This window comes from Brassica oleracea, chromosome C2 (genome assembly GCF_000695525.1).
Source record: "Brassica oleracea var. oleracea cultivar TO1000 chromosome C2, BOL, whole genome shotgun sequence".
NCBI lineage: Eukaryota > Viridiplantae > Streptophyta > Magnoliopsida > Brassicales > Brassicaceae > Brassica > Brassica oleracea.
Window position 1 is genome coordinate 649,599 of NC_027749.1, and position 23,161 is coordinate 672,759.

General features: G+C 33.3%; 5 protein-coding genes and 1 non-coding gene across 10 annotated transcripts; 3 read left to right on the plus strand and 3 right to left on the minus strand.

Annotated features, from left to right (window-relative positions):
* Positions 1 to 2,888: 2,888 nt before the first annotated feature.
* LOC106324889 (thylakoid lumenal 15.0 kDa protein 2, chloroplastic) lies at positions 2,889 to 4,336 on the plus strand. The gene is made up of 6 exons (XM_013762888.1): positions 2,889 to 3,115; positions 3,186 to 3,292; positions 3,365 to 3,455; positions 3,714 to 3,782; positions 3,863 to 3,972; positions 4,069 to 4,336. Exons 1-6 carry the CDS (start codon positions 2,911 to 2,913, stop codon positions 4,159 to 4,161), a joined length of 675 nt encoding a protein of 224 aa, XP_013618342.1. The 5' UTR covers positions 2,889 to 2,910; the 3' UTR covers positions 4,162 to 4,336.
* Positions 4,337 to 9,824: 5,488 nt separating this feature from the next.
* LOC106327878 lies at positions 9,825 to 12,079 on the minus strand. 2 transcript variants are annotated; one of them, XM_013766175.1, is made up of 5 exons: positions 11,976 to 12,079; positions 11,743 to 11,884; positions 11,334 to 11,632; positions 10,997 to 11,075; positions 9,825 to 10,723 (listed from the first exon to the last, which is right to left on the minus strand). In XM_013766175.1, exons 1-5 carry the CDS (start codon positions 11,982 to 11,984, stop codon positions 10,137 to 10,139), a joined length of 1,116 nt encoding a protein of 371 aa, XP_013621629.1. In that variant the 5' UTR covers positions 11,985 to 12,079; the 3' UTR covers positions 9,825 to 10,136. The 2 variants fall into 2 exon arrangements, with proteins under 2 accessions (XP_013621629.1, XP_013621628.1); XM_013766174.1 differs by having other exon boundaries at positions 11,743 to 11,887; positions 11,976 to 12,044.
* Positions 12,080 to 15,212: 3,133 nt separating this feature from the next.
* LOC106324891 (transcription factor-like protein DPB) lies at positions 15,213 to 17,508 on the plus strand. 3 transcript variants are annotated; one of them, XM_013762890.1, is made up of 10 exons: positions 15,221 to 15,351; positions 15,417 to 15,608; positions 15,870 to 15,961; positions 16,045 to 16,088; positions 16,236 to 16,301; positions 16,391 to 16,537; positions 16,617 to 16,685; positions 16,776 to 16,874; positions 16,966 to 17,036; positions 17,110 to 17,508. In XM_013762890.1, the coding sequence occupies exons 2-10, from the start codon at positions 15,442 to 15,444 to the stop codon at positions 17,384 to 17,386; spliced, it is 1,032 nt and encodes a 343-aa protein (XP_013618344.1). In that variant the 5' UTR covers positions 15,221 to 15,351; positions 15,417 to 15,441; the 3' UTR covers positions 17,387 to 17,508. The 3 variants fall into 3 exon arrangements, with proteins under 3 accessions (XP_013618346.1, XP_013618344.1, XP_013618345.1); XM_013762892.1 differs by having other exon boundaries at positions 15,213 to 15,608; positions 16,776 to 16,878; positions 17,110 to 17,418; XM_013762891.1 differs by having other exon boundaries at positions 15,224 to 15,608; positions 15,873 to 15,961.
* An 82-nt stretch (positions 17,509 to 17,590) lies between these two features.
* Positions 17,591 to 18,040, minus strand: LOC106323119. Its single transcript, XM_013761286.1, has 2 exons — positions 17,802 to 18,040; positions 17,591 to 17,759 (listed from the first exon to the last, which is right to left on the minus strand). The coding sequence occupies exons 1-2, from the start codon at positions 18,038 to 18,040 to the stop codon at positions 17,591 to 17,593; spliced, it is 408 nt and encodes a 135-aa protein (XP_013616740.1).
* A 671-nt stretch (positions 18,041 to 18,711) lies between these two features.
* On the minus strand, positions 18,712 to 22,329 carry LOC106325040 (FAD synthase-like). Of its 2 annotated transcripts, none has more exons than XM_013763064.1 (16): positions 22,208 to 22,329; positions 21,945 to 22,064; positions 21,633 to 21,678; positions 21,388 to 21,545; positions 21,182 to 21,299; positions 20,990 to 21,072; positions 20,535 to 20,828; positions 20,342 to 20,438; positions 20,208 to 20,258; positions 20,051 to 20,131; positions 19,859 to 19,930; positions 19,635 to 19,697; positions 19,418 to 19,570; positions 19,206 to 19,263; positions 19,086 to 19,138; positions 18,712 to 19,001 (listed from the first exon to the last, which is right to left on the minus strand). In XM_013763064.1, exons 2-16 carry the CDS (start codon positions 22,043 to 22,045, stop codon positions 18,924 to 18,926), a joined length of 1,506 nt encoding a protein of 501 aa, XP_013618518.1. In that variant the 5' UTR covers positions 22,046 to 22,064; positions 22,208 to 22,329; the 3' UTR covers positions 18,712 to 18,923. The 2 variants fall into 2 exon arrangements, with proteins under 2 accessions (XP_013618518.1, XP_013618517.1); XM_013763063.1 differs by having other exon boundaries at positions 21,945 to 22,114.
* A 671-nt stretch (positions 22,330 to 23,000) lies between these two features.
* TRNAY-GUA lies at positions 23,001 to 23,084 on the plus strand. The gene is given in 2 exon segments: positions 23,001 to 23,037; positions 23,049 to 23,084. It is a non-coding gene; the product is annotated as a tRNA-Tyr (tRNA).
* Positions 23,085 to 23,161: the final 77 nt, after the last annotated feature.

Genomic DNA, 23,161 nt, shown 5'->3' on the forward strand with positions numbered 1-23,161 from the left:
TATAAAATCGTTATTTTCTAGAGAAACATAGACAACAAAGGTTCCAAGTCTATTTGACCATCATCATATATTAGTTTAGGATGCAACTATTCATTAAAACAATATTTATATTTTTGAATTGTTTCAAAATCTATGTATAAACCCATACGAAATATTGAGTTTTACGTTAAACGCTCTATATAAAAAAGCCTAAACTTTTTAGTGTTGTTTTAAAATTTCTAACTACATTATACATTTGTATTGATGTATGTCAAAATCTCTTTCATGGTATATAGGAATCTTTATAATTTTTTTATCAATTTATTTAGTAAAACTTCATAATACTCCCTAAATAGGTGGAATAACCAGTGTAGAATCGCCATTTTCTTGAAAACCGGAGACAACAAAGGCTTCAAACCTCTTTGAACATCATCATATGTTATTTAAAGATGCAACTATGCATTAAAACAATATTGTCAAATTTTTTGAAATTTTCTCAAAATCTATAACCCCTACGAAAATATTGAGTTTTTGGTAAATCGTTATTTTCTAGAGAAACATAGACAACAAAGGTTCCAAGTCTCTTTGACCATCATCATATATTAGTTTAGGATGCAACTATGCATTAAAACAATATTTTTATATTTTTGAATTTTTTCAAAATCTATGTATAAACCCATACGAAATATTGAATTTTACGTTAAACACTCTATATAAAAAAGCCTAAACTTTTTAGTGTTGTTTTAAAATTTCTAACCACATTATACATTTGTATTGATGTATGTCAAACTCTCTTTCGTGGTATATGAGAATCTTTATATTTTTTTATCAATTTATTTAGTAAAACTTCATAATACTCCCTAAATAGGTAGAATAACCACTGTAAAATCGCCGTTTTCTTGAAAAATGGAGACAACACAGGCTCCAAACCTCTTTGAACATCATTGTATGTTAGTGCAAGATACAACTATGTATTAAAACAATATTGTCAAATTTTTTGAAATTTTCACAAAATCTATGTGTTAACAACCCCTACGAAAATATTGAGTTTTTGGTAAATGCTTTATATACTGAAGCTATAATCTTTAGCATTATTTTCTAATTTGTAACCACATTCTAAATTTGTATCAATATTATTTAAACTCTCTTTCATGGTACATGGGCATCTTTCTAATTTTACATCAATTAATTTTGTAAAACTTCATGTAATTCCTAAATTAGTGGATTAACCATTATAAAATCATTATTTTCTAGAGAAACATAGACAACAAAGGTTCCAAGCCTCTTTGACCATCATATGTTAGTTTAGAATGCAACTATGCATTAAAACAATATTGTTATATTTTTGATTTTTTTCAAAATCTATATATAAACCCATACGAAATATTAATTTTTACGTTAAACGCTATATATACTGAAGCCTAAACTTTTTAGTGTTGTTTTAAAATTTCTAACCACATTATACATTTGTATTAATGTATGTTAAACTCTATTTAATGGTATATGAGAATCGTTATAATTTTTTTATCAATTTATTTAGTAAAACTTCGTTATACTTCCTAAATTGGTGGAATAACTCATGTAGAATCGTCATTTTCTTGAAAACAGAGATAACAAATGTTCCAAACCTCTTTGAACATCATCATATGTTAGTGTAAGATGCAAATATGCATTAAAAAAATATTGTCAATTTTTTTTGAAATTTTCTCAAAATCTATGTATTAACAACCCCTACGAAAATATTGAGTTTTTGGTAAATGTTTTATATACTGAAACCTATAATATTTAACGTTATTTTAAAATTTGTAACAACATTCTAAATTTGTATCAATGTTTTTTAAACTCTCTCTAAAATCACCCACGGCCTATGAAAACATCACCCTCGAGAATCGCTGCAAATTTTAAAATAACGCTAATGAAAGCATCACCCAAGAGGCCAATGAAAACATCACCCTCGAGATTTTCTACTTATCGTATCGATAAATTGAATACAAGTTACAAAAACATACTGTTAGTTTTATACGATTTTTATCACGTGGATGAATGAATACACTCTTGACTATGTCTGATATTTATTATCCACCGTACGAACAAGACCGACATCGTATAGAAAGCTACGTCATATCAGTGAATCACAGTTACGTCATATATGTGAATCGGGTTTAGTGTTGTTGCCACTGTCCTGGAAGTGGAACGTTCAGCTCCAATAATGTCGTTACGCTCGAATGTCCGACTTAAATATCAAGATTCTTCTGCGTACCACGTCAATCCAGGCATCTCGGGTTCTACCCGCGCCTCCTGCGGTGAGGCTGATAGGCCAACTGGGCCGGCCCGTTGTGGCCGCCCAGTAATAAGTTGACAAAAAAATATATATATATCAAGATTCTAGTGTCGACATTATTTTTTCCTTTCCTATTAGTCCATTTGGTTTGAAAAGAGATCAATATACATAGGCCTGCAGGCTCAGATAGCCTTGGTTATTCGGTTCAGTTAGTCAGTTTTTTTTGTAAGTTCGGCTGCTGAATGAGCCCAAAACAAAGTTTGGTATGGTTTGGTTTTTAAAGATCACATATTGATTTTGGTTAGATTTCGGTTTAATTTTATTAAATTTTCAAATAATTTTGGTTAAATCGGTTAGCTTAGTTATTTTAGTTAGTTTGGGTTGAAATTTGGTTATTTTTGCTCGGATTTTTGGTATGGTTTGAGTATTCTTTTTAAAGGTAACTGTAGTAACCGATTGCATGACCAAACCAAAAACCAAAATTTCTAAAAAGACCTACTGGATCGAACCGAGCTAACCAATATTTGGTTCGGTTCAGTTCAAAATCTCTGGTCTAATTACAGCACCAGTCTGGTTTTGTCGGTTCGGTTAGGTACAGTTCCAAAAAGTTCCCGAGCATGAGCGATTTATTAACGTTATCCAAAAGAAACATGGAGAGAAAGAAGAAACTCATGGCTATTCTCTATACACCTCCACAATGTAGAACCTTCTCTCCTCCTGTATTCAACTACCACGTCACCGGAGAAACCATTAAATTTAAAACCTCCGACGCCGGAAACTGGTGTTCCCGTTTCCGATCGAAATCTCTCAGCTTAGTCTTCTCCGGAGCTCTAGCTCTCGGTTTATCTCTATCCGGTTCGTTCCACATGACATCATTGCCCTGACACAGGATAGAACAAATTTTGAATCTTTCTTTCTTTCGCAGGCGTTGGACTTGCAGAAGCAGCCAAAGTGGGAGTAAACAAACCAGAACTGCTCCCAAAAGAGTTCACTTCGGTCATAGATGTTGCTGGTTTCCTCTCTGATGGCCAGGTTTAATATGCTCTGTCTTGGTGCTCTGACCATTTGGTTTTGATTATAATGATGTTTGAGAATTGATTACAGGAGAAGAGGATTGCTGAAGAAATCTCTGATCTTGAGAAAGACACAGGGTTTAAGCTAAGAGTCTTGGCTCAAAACTATCCTGTTACACCTGGTAAAATGATATATTCTCTATGCTTTTTTTTTTTTGTTTTTGGAATGAATGTAAAATTTATTCAAGCAAAAAAATCTTATTTACATCGAGTGCATCTCTTTTTGATTATATACTCCTATCCATAACCAATGAAAAAATAATTATATCTCCTCCTTACGAGCTACGGTGGGTCTGAAATAAATCTTGTGCTAAACCAAGTTCTCTATGCTTTTAATTTTAATAGGTTTGTACTTATGATGACGTGTTACTCTGTTACAGGACTAGCTATCAAAGATTACTGGCAAGTTGATGATAGCACTATCGTGTTTGTCGCTGATCCCACTTTTGGTATAACACACACACACACTCATTGTTTATAATTATCCATTGAGGGAACAGATTGTGATGTGGCTTGATTTTTGAAGCAGGTAACATATTGAATTTCAATGTTGGGGCTAGTGTTGATTTGGACATTCCTCGTAGCTTCTGGAGTCGTTTAGCTGGGAAATACGGCAACATGTTTTACTGGAAAGAAAAGGTAAGAAAGAAGCTCAACACTCTTCTTTTTTTTTTTTTTATGTATGTGTGATCATGTCTCTAAAACTGTTAGCATGTGTTATTGTTTTGAAATTAGGGTGAAGATGCATCCATTGAAGCTGCAGTGATGGCTATATCAAGTTGCTTAAGGGAACCAGTTGGTGCAAATAACTGTGCAGAGGTTTACTGAATGTATGTCCCAGAGAAAATGTATGTTGTAAGTTTGTAACACTGTATAAACATTGATACTATATGTGATAATAAGAGTATACATGATGAATCTGACATCAACCTTATGTAGCTTTTTTATTGTGTGATTGTACTGTGTTGGTCGAGATTGTTCAAAGCAACAACTTTAGGGATCATTTGTCAGACTTTGTAGAAGAATGTGGACTGTTTAAGAAATGTCCCAAATCTTTTTCTCACTCTTGTTTTATTCATAGTGGCCCACATGAATGAATCTCATTTCAAACCCATTATGAATTCCCAGCCCATGTTCTCTAGTTTTATGTATAGCGGCCAACATGTAACTCTTTGGGTTACACTAGATGTGATGCCATGTTTTTAATGCTTACTTCTTGTGATTTGTATTCTATTTTAGGTTTGATCTGTTTCATATTCTACTTGGTTCTTTGTAGCTTTGTTGTATTCTTTTATGATGGAGCTTAAACTCTTACTAAGTTCTAAGTTTAATACAAATTTGGTTTGATATAAAAAAAAATATATATATATATATATTATGTAATTGCAGACACGGCTATTGAACACGTAAAAGAGTGAACCAGTGTAAATAAAAGTGGAAAGTCTTAATGGGATGATCTTATTTGATCACATAAAAATCAAAGTCAGCCTAACATTGAATGATAATGTTAAGTTTCAAAGTGTTTGACAAGTCACAAAAACTAATAGAATGGTCAAATTAGTTTTAATTTTGCTTGAGAAATAGTCAAAATTCAAATAAACGTTGCTTGGATTATAATGGCTTCCCTCGTGTGACAGAGACTCCACTATTGATCCCCTACGAAAATAGAACGACTCCAGTAACGTGTTGATCCCAAACGACTTTTATTAGTGTGGTTTTCTTTTCTTTTGACAACTAGTAAAAGATCATTACTAGATAAGATATATATAGTTGGAATTTATAACCAATTACTCCATTAAATACAAAAATAAATAAACTGATTAGTTAATACACATCTAAAACCAGACAATGAAACAAGGTGGAAACATGGTTGCACGTGTGGCTGCGCGACCAAGTAATTTTTGAAAAAGTCAGATTTTCCTTATAATCTTCAACTTGCCTTTTATTAAAATACAAATTGTTTATATTTTCCTGAAGTGGTCATATCAGAACTGGATTTATTTTTTTCTGCTAAGAATATCAGCTTGGATTTGAGTTTCCCTTATACATTTTCGTCCTTCAACATGATCAAACTTGAAAGATATAAGTTGTTTACGTCGATTAAATACATAGCTCGGTTCTTTCAATGTTGCGATATATATAAATAATTAAATATATATAGTTATAGTCTTATAGACTTGAGAGCTAGATAATACATGTATTGGTATTATTTCCATTTAATCAGTTATAGCATGTTATCATGTGGAGATAGCACAGTAACACTATAAAATCAATATATATATATATATATTTGTAGATATGAGATGCTAAGATTGGACGATTTTAAATCTAAAAGATTATGTATTCATATAAAATTTGGGATATTCGTTAGGTGTTATTTGACTGTTTGTACATAAAACAAATAGATCCATTTAATAAATAATTGTTTGTAAAAATTTAATAAATAATTAAATAATAAATTAAGAAAACAAATAAGTACAAATGATCTTTAAATATATAAATATATTAGGTAAAATTAAATCTTACCGAAAGTTAAAAATAATAAAATATTACAACCTACATATAATAACCTTCAATAATGAGGGTGTAAACAAAGTCAGGCAAAAAATGTGAAAGTGAATGTATGTGCGTCCAGTCTAACACCTCACATGTAGCAAGTTCTTATTTGAATTTCATGGAACACAACTACTACGTCTACACATAAATAAGAAAGACCTCACATGTAGCAAGTTCTTATTTGAGTTTCTAAAAAAAAAAGTTCTTATTTGAGTTTCATGGAACACAACTACTACACATAAATAAGAAGACCTTTCTATTTTGGCTATTATGTATTCGTGGCTTTCCAGCTATACAAATGGACCTTACCGGTGGGGAGGTTCGTACCCTGTAATTCAAACAGAGACAAAAGTTTCAAAGTGGGACTGACGTGGACGATCCCAATAATTATAACATGTCAACATTAAACCCCACATCATTTAAGCATACATAGTTTTATCATCATGGCTCATCATCATTCATTCATACAATATTAATATGATCATCATAATAAACATTAGCTTCGAACGTCTAACCTTTTTTTAAAAGTTATTATAAAATATATGTTATCTAAAATATTAGTTTTTTTAAACTAGATTGTCAATGATCTCCAAAATTTCAGGTCGACCATGACCACATGTACACATGATCAGTGTAGAAGTCCTCCAACGGCATATATTTTAATTGCCATAATGATATTAAGATGTTTGTTTGCAAATTAATTTATGTTTGTTAAGAATTAATAAGAAATTATTGGTAAAAAAAACAGTAAGCACTGTAAGATGTTTGTTTGCAAATTAATTTATGTTTGTTAAGAATTAATAAGAAATTATTGGTAAAAAAAACAGTAAGCACTGTAAGATGTTTGTTTGCAAATTAATTTATGTTTGTTAAGAATTAATAAGAAATTATTGGTAAAAAAAACAGTAAGCACTGTAAGATGTTTGTTTGCAAATTAATTTATGTTTGTTAAGAATTAATAAGAAATTATTGGTAAAAAAGAAAACAGTAAGCACTGTGGTAATTGTATGTCGCATTCAAAACTGAGTCAGAAACACGTGGCATTTTAGTTCATGGTTTTCACTTTCACCTTACTTCTTATCGTCATCAACTCATCATAATGCCACTATATAACATTTTTATAATGTCGCTGACAAATCCTCTTTTTGAAATGGCAATAATAATTTTATATGTCACTATTATAAGTCTTGGGTTAGGTTTTCGCATCAGCAAATGATTTGGAGGAAGATTGATATACCGTTTATATTATCTTTTGTGGAGCTCACATAGGAAGATAGATAAAAAAATATTCGAGTTTCATTTCATTATTCTCTCAGATTAAGATTTCGAACAATCATGCAAGATGTTGATTAGTACATTCAATCTTAGGTATATTAGAAAATAAAGGATTTTATATGGTGCATCTCTGTATTATATGAAATTCTGAAATTTTCTGTTTATTAATAGAACAAATCAGATTACGCAGCTAATTGTACATTTTATAATTTATCTTTTTAGTAAACAGTAAGAAAAACACTATACATGCGTTATATACCTTCTCGTTTTATTTATTTGTCTTTTGCGATTTGTTGCGTATGACAGCGACAACAAGAAAAAGACATTTTAATATATTTAAACAGAAGTTTATGTTATCTAAAAATCATTTTCTTAGTTTAATGAAAAAATTACTAAGAAGAAATATGATAATAAATAATTAAAGTTTGTATACAGGATACAAAACAAAATGTCTGCTGACGAACGAAACACCATGAACCTTCTCATCTTAAAAGCATTATCCGCGTTTTGGCGACTATAAAATAGTAATAATAATTTGTTGAGAAACACACACGTAAACGTGATCATACGTCGGTCCTTCCAAATAACTACTTACTCACATAATTTTAAAATATACATTTTTTAATTATGTAGATGTTTTCATACGTATATTGTTTACTGTATGGTTAATTAAGTTGTTTATATAAATATAATCATATCATAGGTATAATTAAATGGAATTTCTGATCCAGAATACTCCCAAACTGAAATAATTAATTATTAGATTTTTAGGGAATTTTCAGTAGAAGACATGGCCAAGATTAGCTTCATCTGCAACCACTAACTTTGGATGAGAGTTTGAAAGGAACCAACAGTTAGCCCTTTTTCCAAAAAAAAAAAAAAGGAACCAACAGTTTTATTCACTCAAGGCCCCGATAACATTTCATTGGTTCGTGTTTAATTGTAATCATTTTCTTGTCATTTTCTTATATCTTTTTTTTTTTGTAACTTTTCATTTTCTTATATCCAACGAGTGTTTTTTAGCAATTGATAAATAATACACTTATATATCATAGAAAACTATGAAATAATTAAGAATTCATATTCTATATTTTCAAGAAAACAATGAAATAGTTTTTGTTGCTACATCAACAGCTTAATCATATTCACCAGAAGATTATAGGACACAATTGTAATTGACAACGTTCTGCAATAGATAGATCATTAAAGTATCAACAGTACACACAACATACAAAACTTTGATGGATGGTTCAATATTTTCTTTAGGTCGAAGGATGATTCGGCTCATAGCCCTTAAAATCTTCAAAAAAATATTGCATCTACTATCCAAAAATTCATATTTTCTGTATATAGAATTTAAGTTTCTGTATGAGACACTTGTTTCTTTCTCGCTCAGTGACAATTATACGATACCATCATGTACATCACGCAGATATGCAAGGCTCAGCAACCTAGGAACACATATAGATTTACTTTCCAGTAAATATACAGCAACACTGGTTAAAACAATTAGTTCATGAAACAATGGAGTTTCAAAAAAAAAACAATTAGTTAAATTATTTTAAACACTAAAATGAGCATATTATATAATTTAGTTATCACATCAGTCTCTGCATATAAATGTATCTGTTGGAGAATGCTAATAGTTATTTGTCCCTTGGCAATTCTGGCCACTGACAAGTTTTGATGATCAGATTTGATGAAGACAGTTTTAACTCTAGCATAATTTTCCTGATACAATAAGACTATATTAATACATATAGCAATTTGATCTATTAATTATGATTAGTGTTATTAACTAAAATTCAACATCATAACTTCTTTCATACCTAACATCCATAAAGAACGTCTCCATCGACTTTTCTTTTTGGCCTTATCGAACTAAGGAGTCATATTGTTCCCAATTATTACAATCATATACTCATATATTTTAAAATAAATACGTTTTTCTTTCTTATATGTATCTTTGAATGCAAGTTGTATGTGTATTATTATATGTTCTACCATTATAGTGTTATTACTTACCCTTTATGGTTAACCGAAGAGCTATTATGACCCTGAACGTAGGAACTTCTGGAAACAATATCAACATGATCATACAAAACTAATAATCAAAGTGGATATGTTCAGTAGGGTTTGGGTTTTGAAACATGAAAGACTAATCAACTATTCATTTAAGAAATTACAAAACTCAAATGCTGCCCAGCGAATGTCTTTCTATATATGTCATTTGAAAATAAAACACGCCATAGGGAATAAACAACCTTTAGAGCATATTTTCTTATGACTTTTGATCGGCAGTAAAACATTATACCTGTTCACACATTCTTACGGCCTTCGTTTCCGAACATTTTCAACGAAGTTTAGAAAAAAAACAAACATTTTCAACGGCTAAAAATCTTATCAACCCAAATTAAATATAGTATTTACGGTTTACGGTAGTGACATTTTTGTATAATATAGTATAGACATTGCGTTATAAAAAATCCACCTATTCGAAAGAAAGACCAGTATGAAATGAAATTATTCCTCTCCCGTTGTGATGTTTGATTTGAAATCCGGTAACCGCCTTCTATACGACTCTTTATTTATGTAGAATGTGGTGGACCATTCACTTAGATAATTGCAAAAGGTGCTTTTCTTGAAGAAAAAGTTTAAAATAGCATAGAGATTTTTTTCCTAAATTATGATCACTTGACTATTACATACACTAGCACAAAAGAACTTGTAAAACAGAGGAGGATCTAATCTTATTATAAAATGAAACTATATTTATTTATATAGTCTATAGAGTAAACCAACCAACATATAAAACCCACCCACGCCTCTCAAAAACCGGTTCTACCCGGCTAATGTAGCCGGTTTAGATTACCGGACTCGGAAGTATCCTTAGTATTACAAATTTTGTCATATCTACCTTTTCTCTCCCTATATTTCTTAGTTATTTACACTTTCCTCCCCTCTCATTTCACTTACATAACAGAACACCCGTTTGGATTCTCATCGCTAAACATTTCAGGAGCACGCATATGAGCATAAGGATCTGCATACCCTTGGTGGTTCATATACGGTGGTGGTGGTGCTTGTTGTCCATACCCTTGGCCGTATCCTTGATTCATATACGATTCATGTACGTATCCTTGGTTCACATACGGTTCTTGAACATAAGATTGAGATGATTGACCTTGCATCATGTAGTGTTGACCGTACACTTGTCCTGGTGGGTTGTAATACATCGGCTGAGGTTGATACCCATAACCGCTATACTCCGATTTCTTCACATCCAACGTAGCACCACCGTCACCTCCTCCGGCTGAGGCAACTTCTTTCTTCTTTTCACCACCACCGTCCTTCTTTTCACCAACACCTTTGTCCTTCTTCTCCCCGCCAGCTGGAGCCGCCGCAGCTGCCACGGTGGCTCCCTCCTCTTTTTTGGGCGGAACAACTTCGACGGTGCGTTTAAGCTTCTCGTTGAGATAAGGAGTGAGTTGTTTAACGTCAATGATCCCCTTCACTATCACCAAGTCCTTGGTGCTATCAATGGCCACTGATTTAACCCCTGTATAAAAGAAACATTCACACCATTAATTAACTAACTGTAATTAATAGAATAATAAATTAATCTCATATATTAGGCTAGCCACTTCATAGCTAACCATTTGATATGTTTTCACTAAAATAATAAATTGAGAAGCTACCTAGAGGTAGGTCAACCTAATTATAATGATATTTAATCTCTTGTTGCTTCCGTTATCTTCCATCACCAACCGTATCAATTTAATTAATACTAAGAACGCTTCAAAAATGGATCTGATTAGGATAATAAACTCACCCTTAATTTTGTTGACTATTCTCTTGATTTTTTGCTCGCAACCTTCGCAATGTAGTTTCGTTTTCAGAACCACCGTACTCTGCATCACATCAGAAATAATGATTAATCTTTGATTTAATTATAAAAGTCGTAATAGTATTTATTTTTTTTTTTTAACATTTCAACCAATGAATTGGATAAGAACGAGTGTAATTTCCGTAAAGGTTTACAAGTGCAACACACGTTAAAGACCACAAAAAAATGGACTTAAATATATTTATATACTTTTAAATATACGTGACAAAAGAGTTTTTAATGGAAGAAATAATAATTACAGAGATAGAGATGTTATTATTACCTCTTTTGGTGGAGCAGGAGGAGAAGGAGCTTTCTTCTCTCCTTCGTCTTTCTTCATCTCAACTTTTTTCTCACCGGCGGGTTTCTCATCGGCCGGCTTCTTTTCAGCTGGTTTCTCCTCCACCACCTTCTTTTCACCGCCTGAAGGAGGAGGAGCCTCTTTCTTAGGCGCCACGGTAGAGACTATTTCAACCTTTCTCTTCATTCTCTCGGCTACTTTATCACGAACCGCCGTGGGATCTACGTTTCCGACCACCGTCAACTTGTCAGCCTTATAATCAATCTTCACATCTTCTACGCCTGAACAAGAACCAGAAAATTTACGTTAGCTATGGTTTTAAACTAGATATGCCACCATAAACTCATATATATATATATATATAGAGAGAGAGAGATATGACTATATATACCTTTGTGTTTTTTCAAGATTCGTTTGATTTTCTTGCCACAACCTTCACAATGCATATCAAGCTTCATAACCACGACGGTGTTATTACCACCATCGACTGGCTTCTTGTCTCCTTCAGGTTTCGTCACGGTTTCTTCCTTTTTCTGCTAATTGAACCATAACGTTAAGCAACAAAACATAGAGAGATCGAGAGAGAAGAATAAGAAGAAGAATGGAGATTAGTAACTGACTGACCTCACCCATCGTAGTAGATAGAATCAGTATTTTTGATTCTGAATATACTCTGGAAAAGATCGAGAGAATATTATGTTTTCAAGACAAGAAAAAGTGGGAAGAGGAGGAGGAATATATATAGACTGAGGGTGTGTGATTAACGATGATGGTGATGATGATACATACTTTATTATGACCATGTGTATTTAATATTAATGACATGCATAACACAAGGGTCTGGATTAGTAGGCGAGTTTGTTTATTTTCTTGCCGCCGAGTTGGACTTATCACTAGGTGGGCCCTTTCAACGAGGTTAAACCACGGCGTTTACAATTTGACCGCGTTACTTTATAACCAGAATTGATGTAAAATGACGGAGCTATGCTCAGCCCATTGAGTTATTTTCGGCCCGTTTAATTTGACTTTATTAGTCAGAATCAAACTTATTTTGCCTTGACTGTAACATGTAATCGTCCCTAATTTGTTACATTTTTTTGAGCAACCCTTTATTTTTTTTCAGAATAAAACACTTTCATATTTGAATTGGGTTTTATTTAACAATTGATATATTTTAAAATTAAAATTAAAAATAAAATTTATCTCTCTGTTTTCAAATAATTTAATTTTTATTCCATTATCAAATTGAAATAAAAGTAAACTTAGTGAAATTTTTACTTTAAATTTTTAGCATATTTTTCTACAGTTATATTTGTCAACCATCATCATAGAATCGACTCCTACCTTTTTTTCTTTATTACCTTCAAACAGCCATAGCCAAATATTTGAACTCTTCATCTCATATAGTGTCTTCATTGACAAGGACAATCAGGTTTCAAATCTTCAACGGTGATAGCAACACTGAATATTCCCAACAATGTTTTGAGACTGTGTCGATTTTGATTAGCGAAACATAAACAATAAGACTATTGTCTTAGATCATATCGTATATACATTCACTTTAAAAAAAAAGACATTTACTTTTTTTTTTTTTGCATTCTTGTATACACAATCCATTTCTTGATACTATTGATGTTTAGTGTTTATTCGACATTTGATTAATACATATTTGATTGTGTTTGGTTAATTGAAGTTGATGCTGCATGATTAGCATATGATTGTTGTCATGGAAGTGAAATACTTACTTGAGTAATTTAGCCTACGAAAATTGAAAAATGAATTGTTTGGCATCTTAGCTCAAAGCTTAATCATTCTTGATCAGTTATCTATGTCCATATGTTCAATTTTGGCAATCAATTAAAAGTTTATCTTAGCTCAAAGCTTAGTCATTCTTGATCAATTATCTATGTCCATATGTTCAAAATTTATCAATCAATTAAAAGTTTCTCTTTGGTACTTAATTAAATCTAAAATCTTCTAGTTAAAGTGTATAGTTTTTATTTTGTCACTACAAACTACTCTTATTGCTTAGATTAAAAAATAACTTGTATTTTCTTTTTGCTTTGGATCAGCCTAGTTTGGACCAACTCTTCTAAGTATTACATTATCTATTATGTTTGCATTTAGAACATTAGAAAAAATAATCTTATTGCTTATCAAATTGAACACAAAGTGTACAACTTTATTAGTTACACTCTGTTAACATAAACATTATAGTAATACTTTGCTTACTAGTTACACTATTCTAAGAACATACTTGATCTAAGATTAAAAAAATTACACACTGATGTGGTATAATATATATTTAATAGACTAACACTTGACTTTCCACATATGCATTTTCATAACGATTGAGAAAATTACATTTTTCAAATGCTTAACTTTTGTTGTTGTTCAAAACTACAAAAGTATATTAAACATATTTATCAAGGCATAATAATATTTATACTGAATAAATATGGCATATAGTTTTTTTTTCATGTTTAATCAAGAGATTGAGTCAATTAACCTATTTTCTAAGAAGAATGTTGCAAAAGATTTTTTTGGTTGTAAATCAAATTTCCAAAGTTTTAATTAAAAGTGTTAATTAAGTTTTTAGCCCATATGAAGTAATTTATGATATGTTTCAAATTAAGTTTTAGAGAATGTTACAACTATTGAGATCCAGCTTGTCATATTTTGACATTTGATCCTACACCACACATTAAACATTGTTAATAAACCAACATATTCTAAGAAAAAAACATACATTAAACAGTAGATAAAATCACCAGACTCGAAAGTAATCAGCATATTCTAAAGAAAATCATACATTTAGTTGATGATTGTTTCCATTAGTTTTTGGTTTTTAGATTTTAGTTTTAGATTTTGGTTTTTGGTTTTTAACTTTTAGATTTTGGTTTTTGATTTTCAGCTTTTGGTTTTGGTTTTTGGTTTTTAGATTTTAGTTTTGTTTTATTCTTAGTTTTTTTTTTATAAAATAAGCAATACATTGTTTTAAAATAATTTGTTTTTTAAATTACCATTAAAATTTTTATCAAAATATAGTGGCTGTTATTTAAAATAAAAAAATCACCATGTTTTAAATTATTTTATTTTAAGTGTTATACTTAAATATAATTTATAAAATATCTATAAATTATAAAAATTAAAATATTTTGAAATTTTGAAACTATTTATAAATTTTATTACATAAAATATTTTTCGTTTTTTAGAACTTGAATGGCTATTTTTCAAATTAATATAATATATTGTATTAATAAAATATTTTAAATTTTATAATTTTTAGTTGTTGTTTATTATGTATAATAATATTATTCAATAATTTATTTATAGATATTTAGAATTAATTGGCTACAACTAATACTAAAATTATCTATATTTATTTACATATATGAAACACATAAATTATTTTACATTAATGTTAAATGATAAAAAAAATTGTATGAGAAGTTTATCTTTATGAAAATATTATTTACTTAATTATTAATTAATTAAAATATAGTATTTTATACAAAATAAACAAAATTCGTTTTTATATCGAAAACCCACAAAAGTTGGTTTTTAGCTTTTCTTCACAAATTGGTTGAAATTTTGAAAAACTAGTTTTCCTTAATTTTAAGGAATCTATTCGTTAAAAAAACTTGATTGGCAAGTGAAATGGTTTTTACAAAAACAAAAACTAAAAGCTAAAACTTGATCGTATAAAAAATAGTTTTTACAAAATCAAAAACCAAAAACTAAAACAAAAACTACAAACAATCAACCTATTAGACATTAATTAATAAAAGAAAAGGGAAATTATTATCAGTTTGGTCCCTCATTATCGACATCTCTTACTTTCTCTTCTCCTCATCGTATAATTGCGCCAAAAAACCCTCTCAACTCAACTCCAGAAAAAAAAAAAAAAAGTCATCACTCAGTTTAGATCGACTTCTTTCCTGTTACAGAGAATTATCAAACTAAGAATCTGCTGAAAGCCTCTCGTTAATGGTTTAAGGCCAGTCCTCATCTCAAAACTCGAAACTTCACCTAATTTTAAACGAACTTCTCGGGGGTAGTTTGTTTGTTAGTTAGGCGGAGAAGAAGAATGACAACCACAACAACGACAGGGTCTAATTCTAATCACAACAACCCTAGTACTAGCGGCAGTATGGGCTCGCCGTCTACCACCGTGGCTACTACATCTGCTAGCGACAGTGCTTTTATACAACTCAACAGTTCGGACATTCAGGGTGACGATGCTGCTTCTCAAGGGTATGTAAAAGTCTCTTCCTTTTGGTTATAAAATGTTATTGTTTTTCATAACCAGTTAGATGTGTGTGGATCATTCTATTACCAAGCTTTGATTTTTGGATATGCTTGAGTCTTTTTTTCAATTGCTTCAAGACTGTACATAGAATCTGCATCGTCTTTGAATACTTGTCCGGACATACCATACTGTTGATTGATGCTACTGTCTTTGTGCTTTCATTCTCACTGGAACTTTGTTTAAAAGTATTATCATTAATGTATTAGCAGTGGTAAGAAGAAGAAGAAGAAGAAGAGGTGGCAGCGTGCGTCTGGTCCTGATAAAACTGGAAGAGGCCTACGCCAGTTTAGCATGAAAGGTCTCTCTCTCTTTTCTTCTTCTTTCATCTAATGAATTGTGGATCATGCCCTTACATCTAACTGAGTCTTGTGTTCCTCTCAGTTTGTGAAAAGGTGGAAAGCAAAGGAAGGACTACTTACAACGAGGTACAAGAAGATCCCCTTCACTTTTGTATTTACGTTATTATCTCATTGAACTGACTTCAACATCACATAATGCAAAATATCAGCTTGTCTCATGATAAGGTATTGCAAACGTGTAACTCTGTATCTGACGGGTGAAGGTACTTTCAGGTTGCGGACGAGCTTGTTGCTGAGTTTGCACTCCCCAATAACGATGGAACATCTCCTCCGGACCAGGTATAAATATATATATTAATATACATGCGGTTCATTCTTTAACCTATGATAGAACTACATAATCCAAAATCCTTTTTTTTTAAAAACAGCAACAGTATGATGAGAAGAACATAAGAAGAAGAGTGTACGATGCTCTAAACGTCCTCATGGCTATGGATATAATCTGCAAGGATAAAAAGGAGATTCAGTGGAGAGGCCTTCCTCGTACAAGCTTAAGCGACATTGACGAATTAAAGGTCTTGCTCTCTTTGTTTGCCTATGTTCCAAAGTTCGTTTAGAAACTTTTTTCCTGAACATGTGTTTCAATAATCGCAGGCTGAAAGACTCTCACTTAGGAACAGAATCGAAAAGAAAACTGCATATTCCCAAGAACTTGAAGAACAAGTAATAATCGACACCACACACTTCCTTGATCTTACCGTTTCCTCTTACTTACCATAGAAAGATTCTTACATGGCTCCTCTTCCTAAAAAGTATGTAGGCCTTCAGAATCTGATACGGAGAAACGAACACTTGTATAGCTCTGGAAACGCTCCCAGTGCCGGTGTTGCTCTTCCCTTTATCCTCGTCCAGGTAGGTAATCTTCACCACAAGCAAACCAATATCATCGTTGCTTGGTTCGGTCATTGTATGATTGTTATTGTTGCTATTCTGTCTTCACCAGACACGTCCTCATGCGACCGTAGAAGTGGAAATATCAGAAGACATGCAGCTCGTCCATTTCGATTTCAACAGGTAAAAAGAAACTAAAACACACTACATTTGATCCTTCTCTCCTCCATGACACGTCTCTTGTCGCTATTTGCAGCACTCCATTCGAGCTCCACGACGACACCTTTGTCCTCAAGACAATGAAATTCTGCGATCAGCCACCACGGTTGAACAACGGTCACAGTAACAACCACCAGAAAACTTCTCAAGAAGGCCCTAGCAGCACCTATCCAATGCCGCCTATGCACCAGTCTCATCCTCAACCACCACAACATCAGCTGCATTCTCAGCCTGTGACTAACAACAACCACGTTGCTTCTTCCCCGGTGACATCACAGGGGAGAATAAAGTCAAGTGTGAAGCCGGAGAACTGAAGAAAAAACAGAGGAGCTCAAAAGGAAGTACCCCCATTGTTATAATATCTGTAAAGGAGGACGAAGTGCTTAGCTGTAGATTCGCACTTATGGACCTTTAGATATGTTTGATGTTAGCTGAATCCTGAATATGTTTCTTCTCATATTGTTAACAAAAGGATGTTTAGTTGCAAGAAGCTAATACATAAAGCCTTTTATATTGGTTCACTGGAGAGGGGCAAGCCACATGTACAAGCTGGACGCAACGGCCTCACCGGTGAGATCATGGAGAGTGTTGGAGGAGAGGTCATAGAAACCGAAACCATAGTCTGCATAGTAGACGCAATTAGCAGGATACTCGGTCGCCGAGACGCAAAATGCCTCGCTCTCTCGCCTACAAAGATGCAGAGATCGCCAGTGTCTTCAGTGTAAGAACCGCTTCTTTCCCTCGGGGTCTTCTTGCCTAAACACCATAAAACTCTTGGGCTTCTTCCTGTAGTAGGAGGAGGAGGAGGAGGAGGAGGGAGGTGTCTTAGACTCCAGTCTTTCTCCCGGAAACAGCTCGTAGCACCAATGAACAATGAAGTGGTCCCCAGAAGGGGACTCAACCAGGTTTTGAGACTTGTAATATGAGACAACCTCATCTTGTCTGCTCTTGGGGATGTCAGAGTCCATGTGATGATGAGAATCGGCTCAAAAGCTGAGACATTGTTAGAAAGAAAGTGAAAAGCCCTAAACGGCTGCTATCTTCAAAACCCTATAACCCTACACTTGCTTCATTTCCAAGAGTTTCCATTTTTGGCTTCTCTGTTTTTATTAATGACACACTCTGTTTCTTCAGTTAATAATGGTGCAGATGTGTTTTATATCAATTTTAACCGTTTGAAATTAATGGTTAAACCGAAGCCCGGTTATCAATTAGTGTAACACTATCCAGTTCAAGATTTCTCCTATGATCTCCTATTCTTGTAGCTTAGAGCAAGGGCATTAATGAACTTCCGATTGGGGTTCACAATTTAATTTTTTAATTATTTTTCATTTGACTTTAAAAAAAAAAAAAAATGACCAATAGCGGATCACCACGTGGCGTGGGATCCGCTAAACAATAACGATCCGGATTCATGCAGAAAGAGCGTGGCGAAACAAATTCACCAGCTTTTATTATTATAATATTTTTTTTTCTTGAAATGTGTGAGAACTTTCCTCTTGAACTTTGATAACTTTGATGCTCATGCTCTTACGGGTAGACTACTCAGTATAAAAATTACAGTTTCAGGTAGAATAGTAATAATATAAATATATATATATATATATATATATTAATATATGTGTGTGTGCCTTGTAAAACCAAACAGAGTTAGGGTCAAGTCTCTTATTAGAATGCAACATAAGCATCATCGTCTTTAAACCGTTCATGACAAAACGTATATAAAAGCAACTATGATTCTTTAAAAAGTGTTAAACTCTGATCCTATTCTCTCTGGTTTCTTTATCTCATCTTCTGTGACCAGTACAGTGAAGCAGCCTCTCATGCTCTACCGGCAAGTAGGCTCTGTATCTATTTCATGTCTACGAATACACCTTCCTTGAATCTCTTGCGTAGAGCCTGCACTGCTGAGTCAATCCGTGCATTATCCTGTTGAAGAAAAAAATAGTAAGGAAACTTATGAAACTTGAAAAAAGGAAATAAATGAAACCCAGATCTTGTGTGTGTTTGTACCTTCCCCTTAAAGCAGATGATGATAGGACCTTGTCTGGATTTCCGGTAACACCCTGTGAAGAAGATTGAGATTAAGCATAGAGAGTTAAGATGCTCTGAGACAGGTCAAAGATTGTATACCAAGGTAGATGTCCGGGAACTCGAGACCAAGTTTGTTCAGAGGTTCTGCAACTTCAACCTACATTTCAAGAAAACACAATCCAAATTCACTACACACATATCACCATGAATCTATTGGGAACTATGAGTCTTGGTTACACACAGATTCTTGCATGAGAAGCAAAGAAGTAGCAACAAGGCCATGGCAAAAAAATTGAAAAGGTAAAACATACATCTGTCAAAGATGTCATCAAGCGCCTTGACGCGTATAGCTCCACGAGTGATGTACTTCCACCCAATTTAGTTAGCTCCGTCAGACATTCCCACTCCTTCTCGAGCTCCTCAGTGTTTGTAGCAGCAAGAACAATTACATTGCGGCACTTTATCTACAAAAAATTGATCAGTGATCAAGGATACTTGAACTTCAAGTGGCGTTGTTAGAGCACCTACCAATGGCACTGAAAGCTTTTCATGATGCAGTAGTTCAGTGATTCCTTCCGGTAACTGAGCCATCTGAAAAGACAAAAGCAATCAATTTGGTGAGGAACCATATACGCAACAACAATGTATGTACAAACCATATCAAAACGACTCTGTGATGCTACAAGTTTTTAACTATTTTGTCTGAAAATATACTAATCCATTAAAATGGTTGTTTTCAAGACTGAACTTACTTCATTTCTGTCACCTGTGCACTGCTCGCTGATAAGATGCCTCAGGTACTCCTCAAACTCTTCATCAGGTGCCTGAATAAACTGACTTTATTAGCTTCTTACACTACAACTACTGAGTGGTGACTATGGGCCTATGGCAATTATCAAACCATTTTAACCACTAGCCTGTGTTAAAACGAAAGAGATGCTTACCAGGCGAACCCCAAATGCCTTGGCAACACCAGCCAGAGTAACATCTGAATGCAAAGGACCAACTCCTCCATAAATAAACACCTCCAAAAAGCATCAACCACAGAAAAATCTATCAGCCTCTCTTTGATTTTATGCTAATGTGTTTTAACGAACTTACCATATCACAGATAGACCTCTGGCGATCAACTTCCTCTGATACAGAATCAATCTGTTTAAAGAAAACACAGAGAAGCGTTAATTAGAGATAAGAAACGATGCAACAAAGAACAATGAGTAAAAGATCTCACTCACATCATTCCGAATAACAGAAGTTTGGTGCACAGACCAACCAACAGAAGCCAGCTTCTTACACAGAGACAGTCCTAACTGGTCTTCAACAGTGCCAGACCTGAGCTATGGAACATATATATAGCATTATTGTTCTGTTGACACAAATAGTTTACCAATGAAGGAGCCTTTATAATAAGGAATTAAATGGACTTACAGAATCTCATCGCCAACGGCAATAACTGAGGCCAAAAGAACCTCATGTTTATGCGAATCACTATCTCTGTCGTTCTTGACTGAAGCGTTTTTCTTCACTCGGCCTGCCCTCTCTAACCTCCCATCAGAAAGCAAATAAGCAGGTTTGAATAATTTCTCTTTGCTACTGCTGGTGTTGTTAACAGACAGTAACGCGTTGGGAACAGTATCATGAATACTCCCAATTGATGTATACCCTTGGTCATAAAGACTGCAATACTTGACCTTGCAAGTCAAGAGAAACGCCCAAACATCTCTGCACAGGAAAAAAACTAAAAAGATCAGAATAAAGAACCAATATTGTTCCAAATTTTCAAAACCTTTTTATGGGTTTAGACTATCATAATTTTAGATCCATGAGTGCAAATAGATCAATAAACTTTATTATTATATGATGCATGAGAAAAAAAAGGATACCTATAAGACCAATCCAAAATAGGATTGACCCTCATAAAGGGAGGCCATCCAGGGGAACTAGGAGAGAACTGCTCTTGACCAACCTGAGAAAAACAATCAATGAGAACCAATAAGTCACAATGATCAAATATTTTTTCACAAGTTGTACAAAATGTTTGAATATGAATGTTGAGATTTGAAAGTGAAGCTTACCGCAGTAGGATCACCAATTCTGACGCCAAGAAAAATAGCTCTGATAGGATTAGCTTTTAACAAAGCCTCCAACCCGGATTTGAAATCTTGACGAATGATATCAAGTTGCAGATCGTAACTGCTCATATAGAATAAGATGATTAGCCAAACCAACCAGCAGAAGAAAAATAGATCATTCTGGGAGCATAGCAGAGCTATTTTCTTACGTTTGAGCTGCATCATACGTAAATGAATTGGTTTCAGTGAAGGCAGAAGGGCTCTCGAAGTATATGGTCCGGACTGGGAAACTTGATAGACCTCCATTAGAACAAGTTAGCTCTTTTTTATGCAAAAAGTAGCCGGCTCTGAGAAGGTGCAGTAACACCTAAAAATCAATGATGAGAGAGTCACTACTATTACTACTTACCAGGAAAATGAAAAAGATAAAAACAGGAAACAGTTTTGAACTTACAGTGGAATCTTTTCCTCCATTGAAACTAAAGGCGACCTCTTCAGTACTGCACCAAGTTATAAAGTTTGAAGAATCACACACACAAATGTCAAACAAGAAATGGACAAATGTCTTGATTGGATTGACAAAAACATTAGAACTGCTAATGTCTTGTCCAATCCAACCGATTTAATAAAAAGACCATAAGAACCAGAAAAAAAGTTATAAAGCTTTGCTTCATGTCTTTGGTCAAAGTTTTGTAAGACGAATGAATCTGAAGATCAAGACTTTAATGAAGTAAAGCAATAAGAGAAGAGAGGAGAGAGAGCTCACGAGTAAAGAGCAAGAGCTCGTTTGATGACGAATATGGCGTTGTTGTACTTGGTCTTCAACCTCTTATCATCACTTTCTCCAATCGCTTTGTCGATCTCCATCTCTCTCTTCTCTTCTCTCCCGTGGCAACAATGAAAAGACAAATCCAAAATGCTCTCAAAGCTCAGAATCTAGGAAACCGAGGAAAGCCAAATGCTTCGAATCAGATTGAGAGAATCCCATAGATAGATTCAGGAGCTTTTAGATAAACTGAAAGTTTTTACCTTTTTTCCGACAACTCGAAAATGGCGTCGGAAGTACAATTAGATTGCTTCTCGAGATGAAGAAGAAGAAGAAGACAGAAGTGAGATATTCGTTTCGGACAATGTAAGATTCTTTCAATAATGGTTTGAACTTTATGGATATATTTAAATTCTCTTATAAATATAAAAATACATTCCAAAGTTATTGCCACACCTTGATTTATCTAAAACCCACCTAAAATCTTAAAATGTGATATAAAAACAAAACGAAAAATTCTATATATAAAAATAAAATAAAAACTGAGAAAGACAAAAAGCTTTGCTCATTTTAAATGTTCTTATTTGCAGAAATTAGATCCTTATAAATTTCTACGTAAATAACTTTAATGTTGAATTTTCATTTCCAGTCAAATAAATAGTTCTATATCAGTAGATTAAGAAACTTCGCTTTCATAGGATTAACGAATGAATAGTTATGAAGAAAAATGTCACGGTCCAATGATTTTGCTTTTATGACAACTTTTCTTTGGGCAATCTGAGTGAGTGCGCGTGCGTGCGTTTAAACACCTAATCGCAGTCGCACACCGCAACAACCAATAGCGGTCGCTCGTATCAAGGTCATACACGTTTTCTTAACCCACATCCCACGTTCATCTCTGACTTTTCAATACTCAAATCATCTTCTATAAAGAAAATAACAAATAACATTTTTTCAAACTAACCATTTACATGAAAGTAATCGGAAACGTCAATACGAGGCCAAATTCTCTAGTGGTATGTGGAATTAACTATACTCACCCAGCAAATAACAAGACCGACCTTAGCTCAGTTGGTAGAGCGGAAGACTGTAGTTGTTGCTGTAATCTTTAGGTCGCTGGTTCGATTCCGGCAGGTCGGATCTTTTTTGGCCTTTTTAATTTTTTTTCTTTCTGAGCTGCTATTTCTTTATAATTTAAATGCATTCAGGTTTTTCAT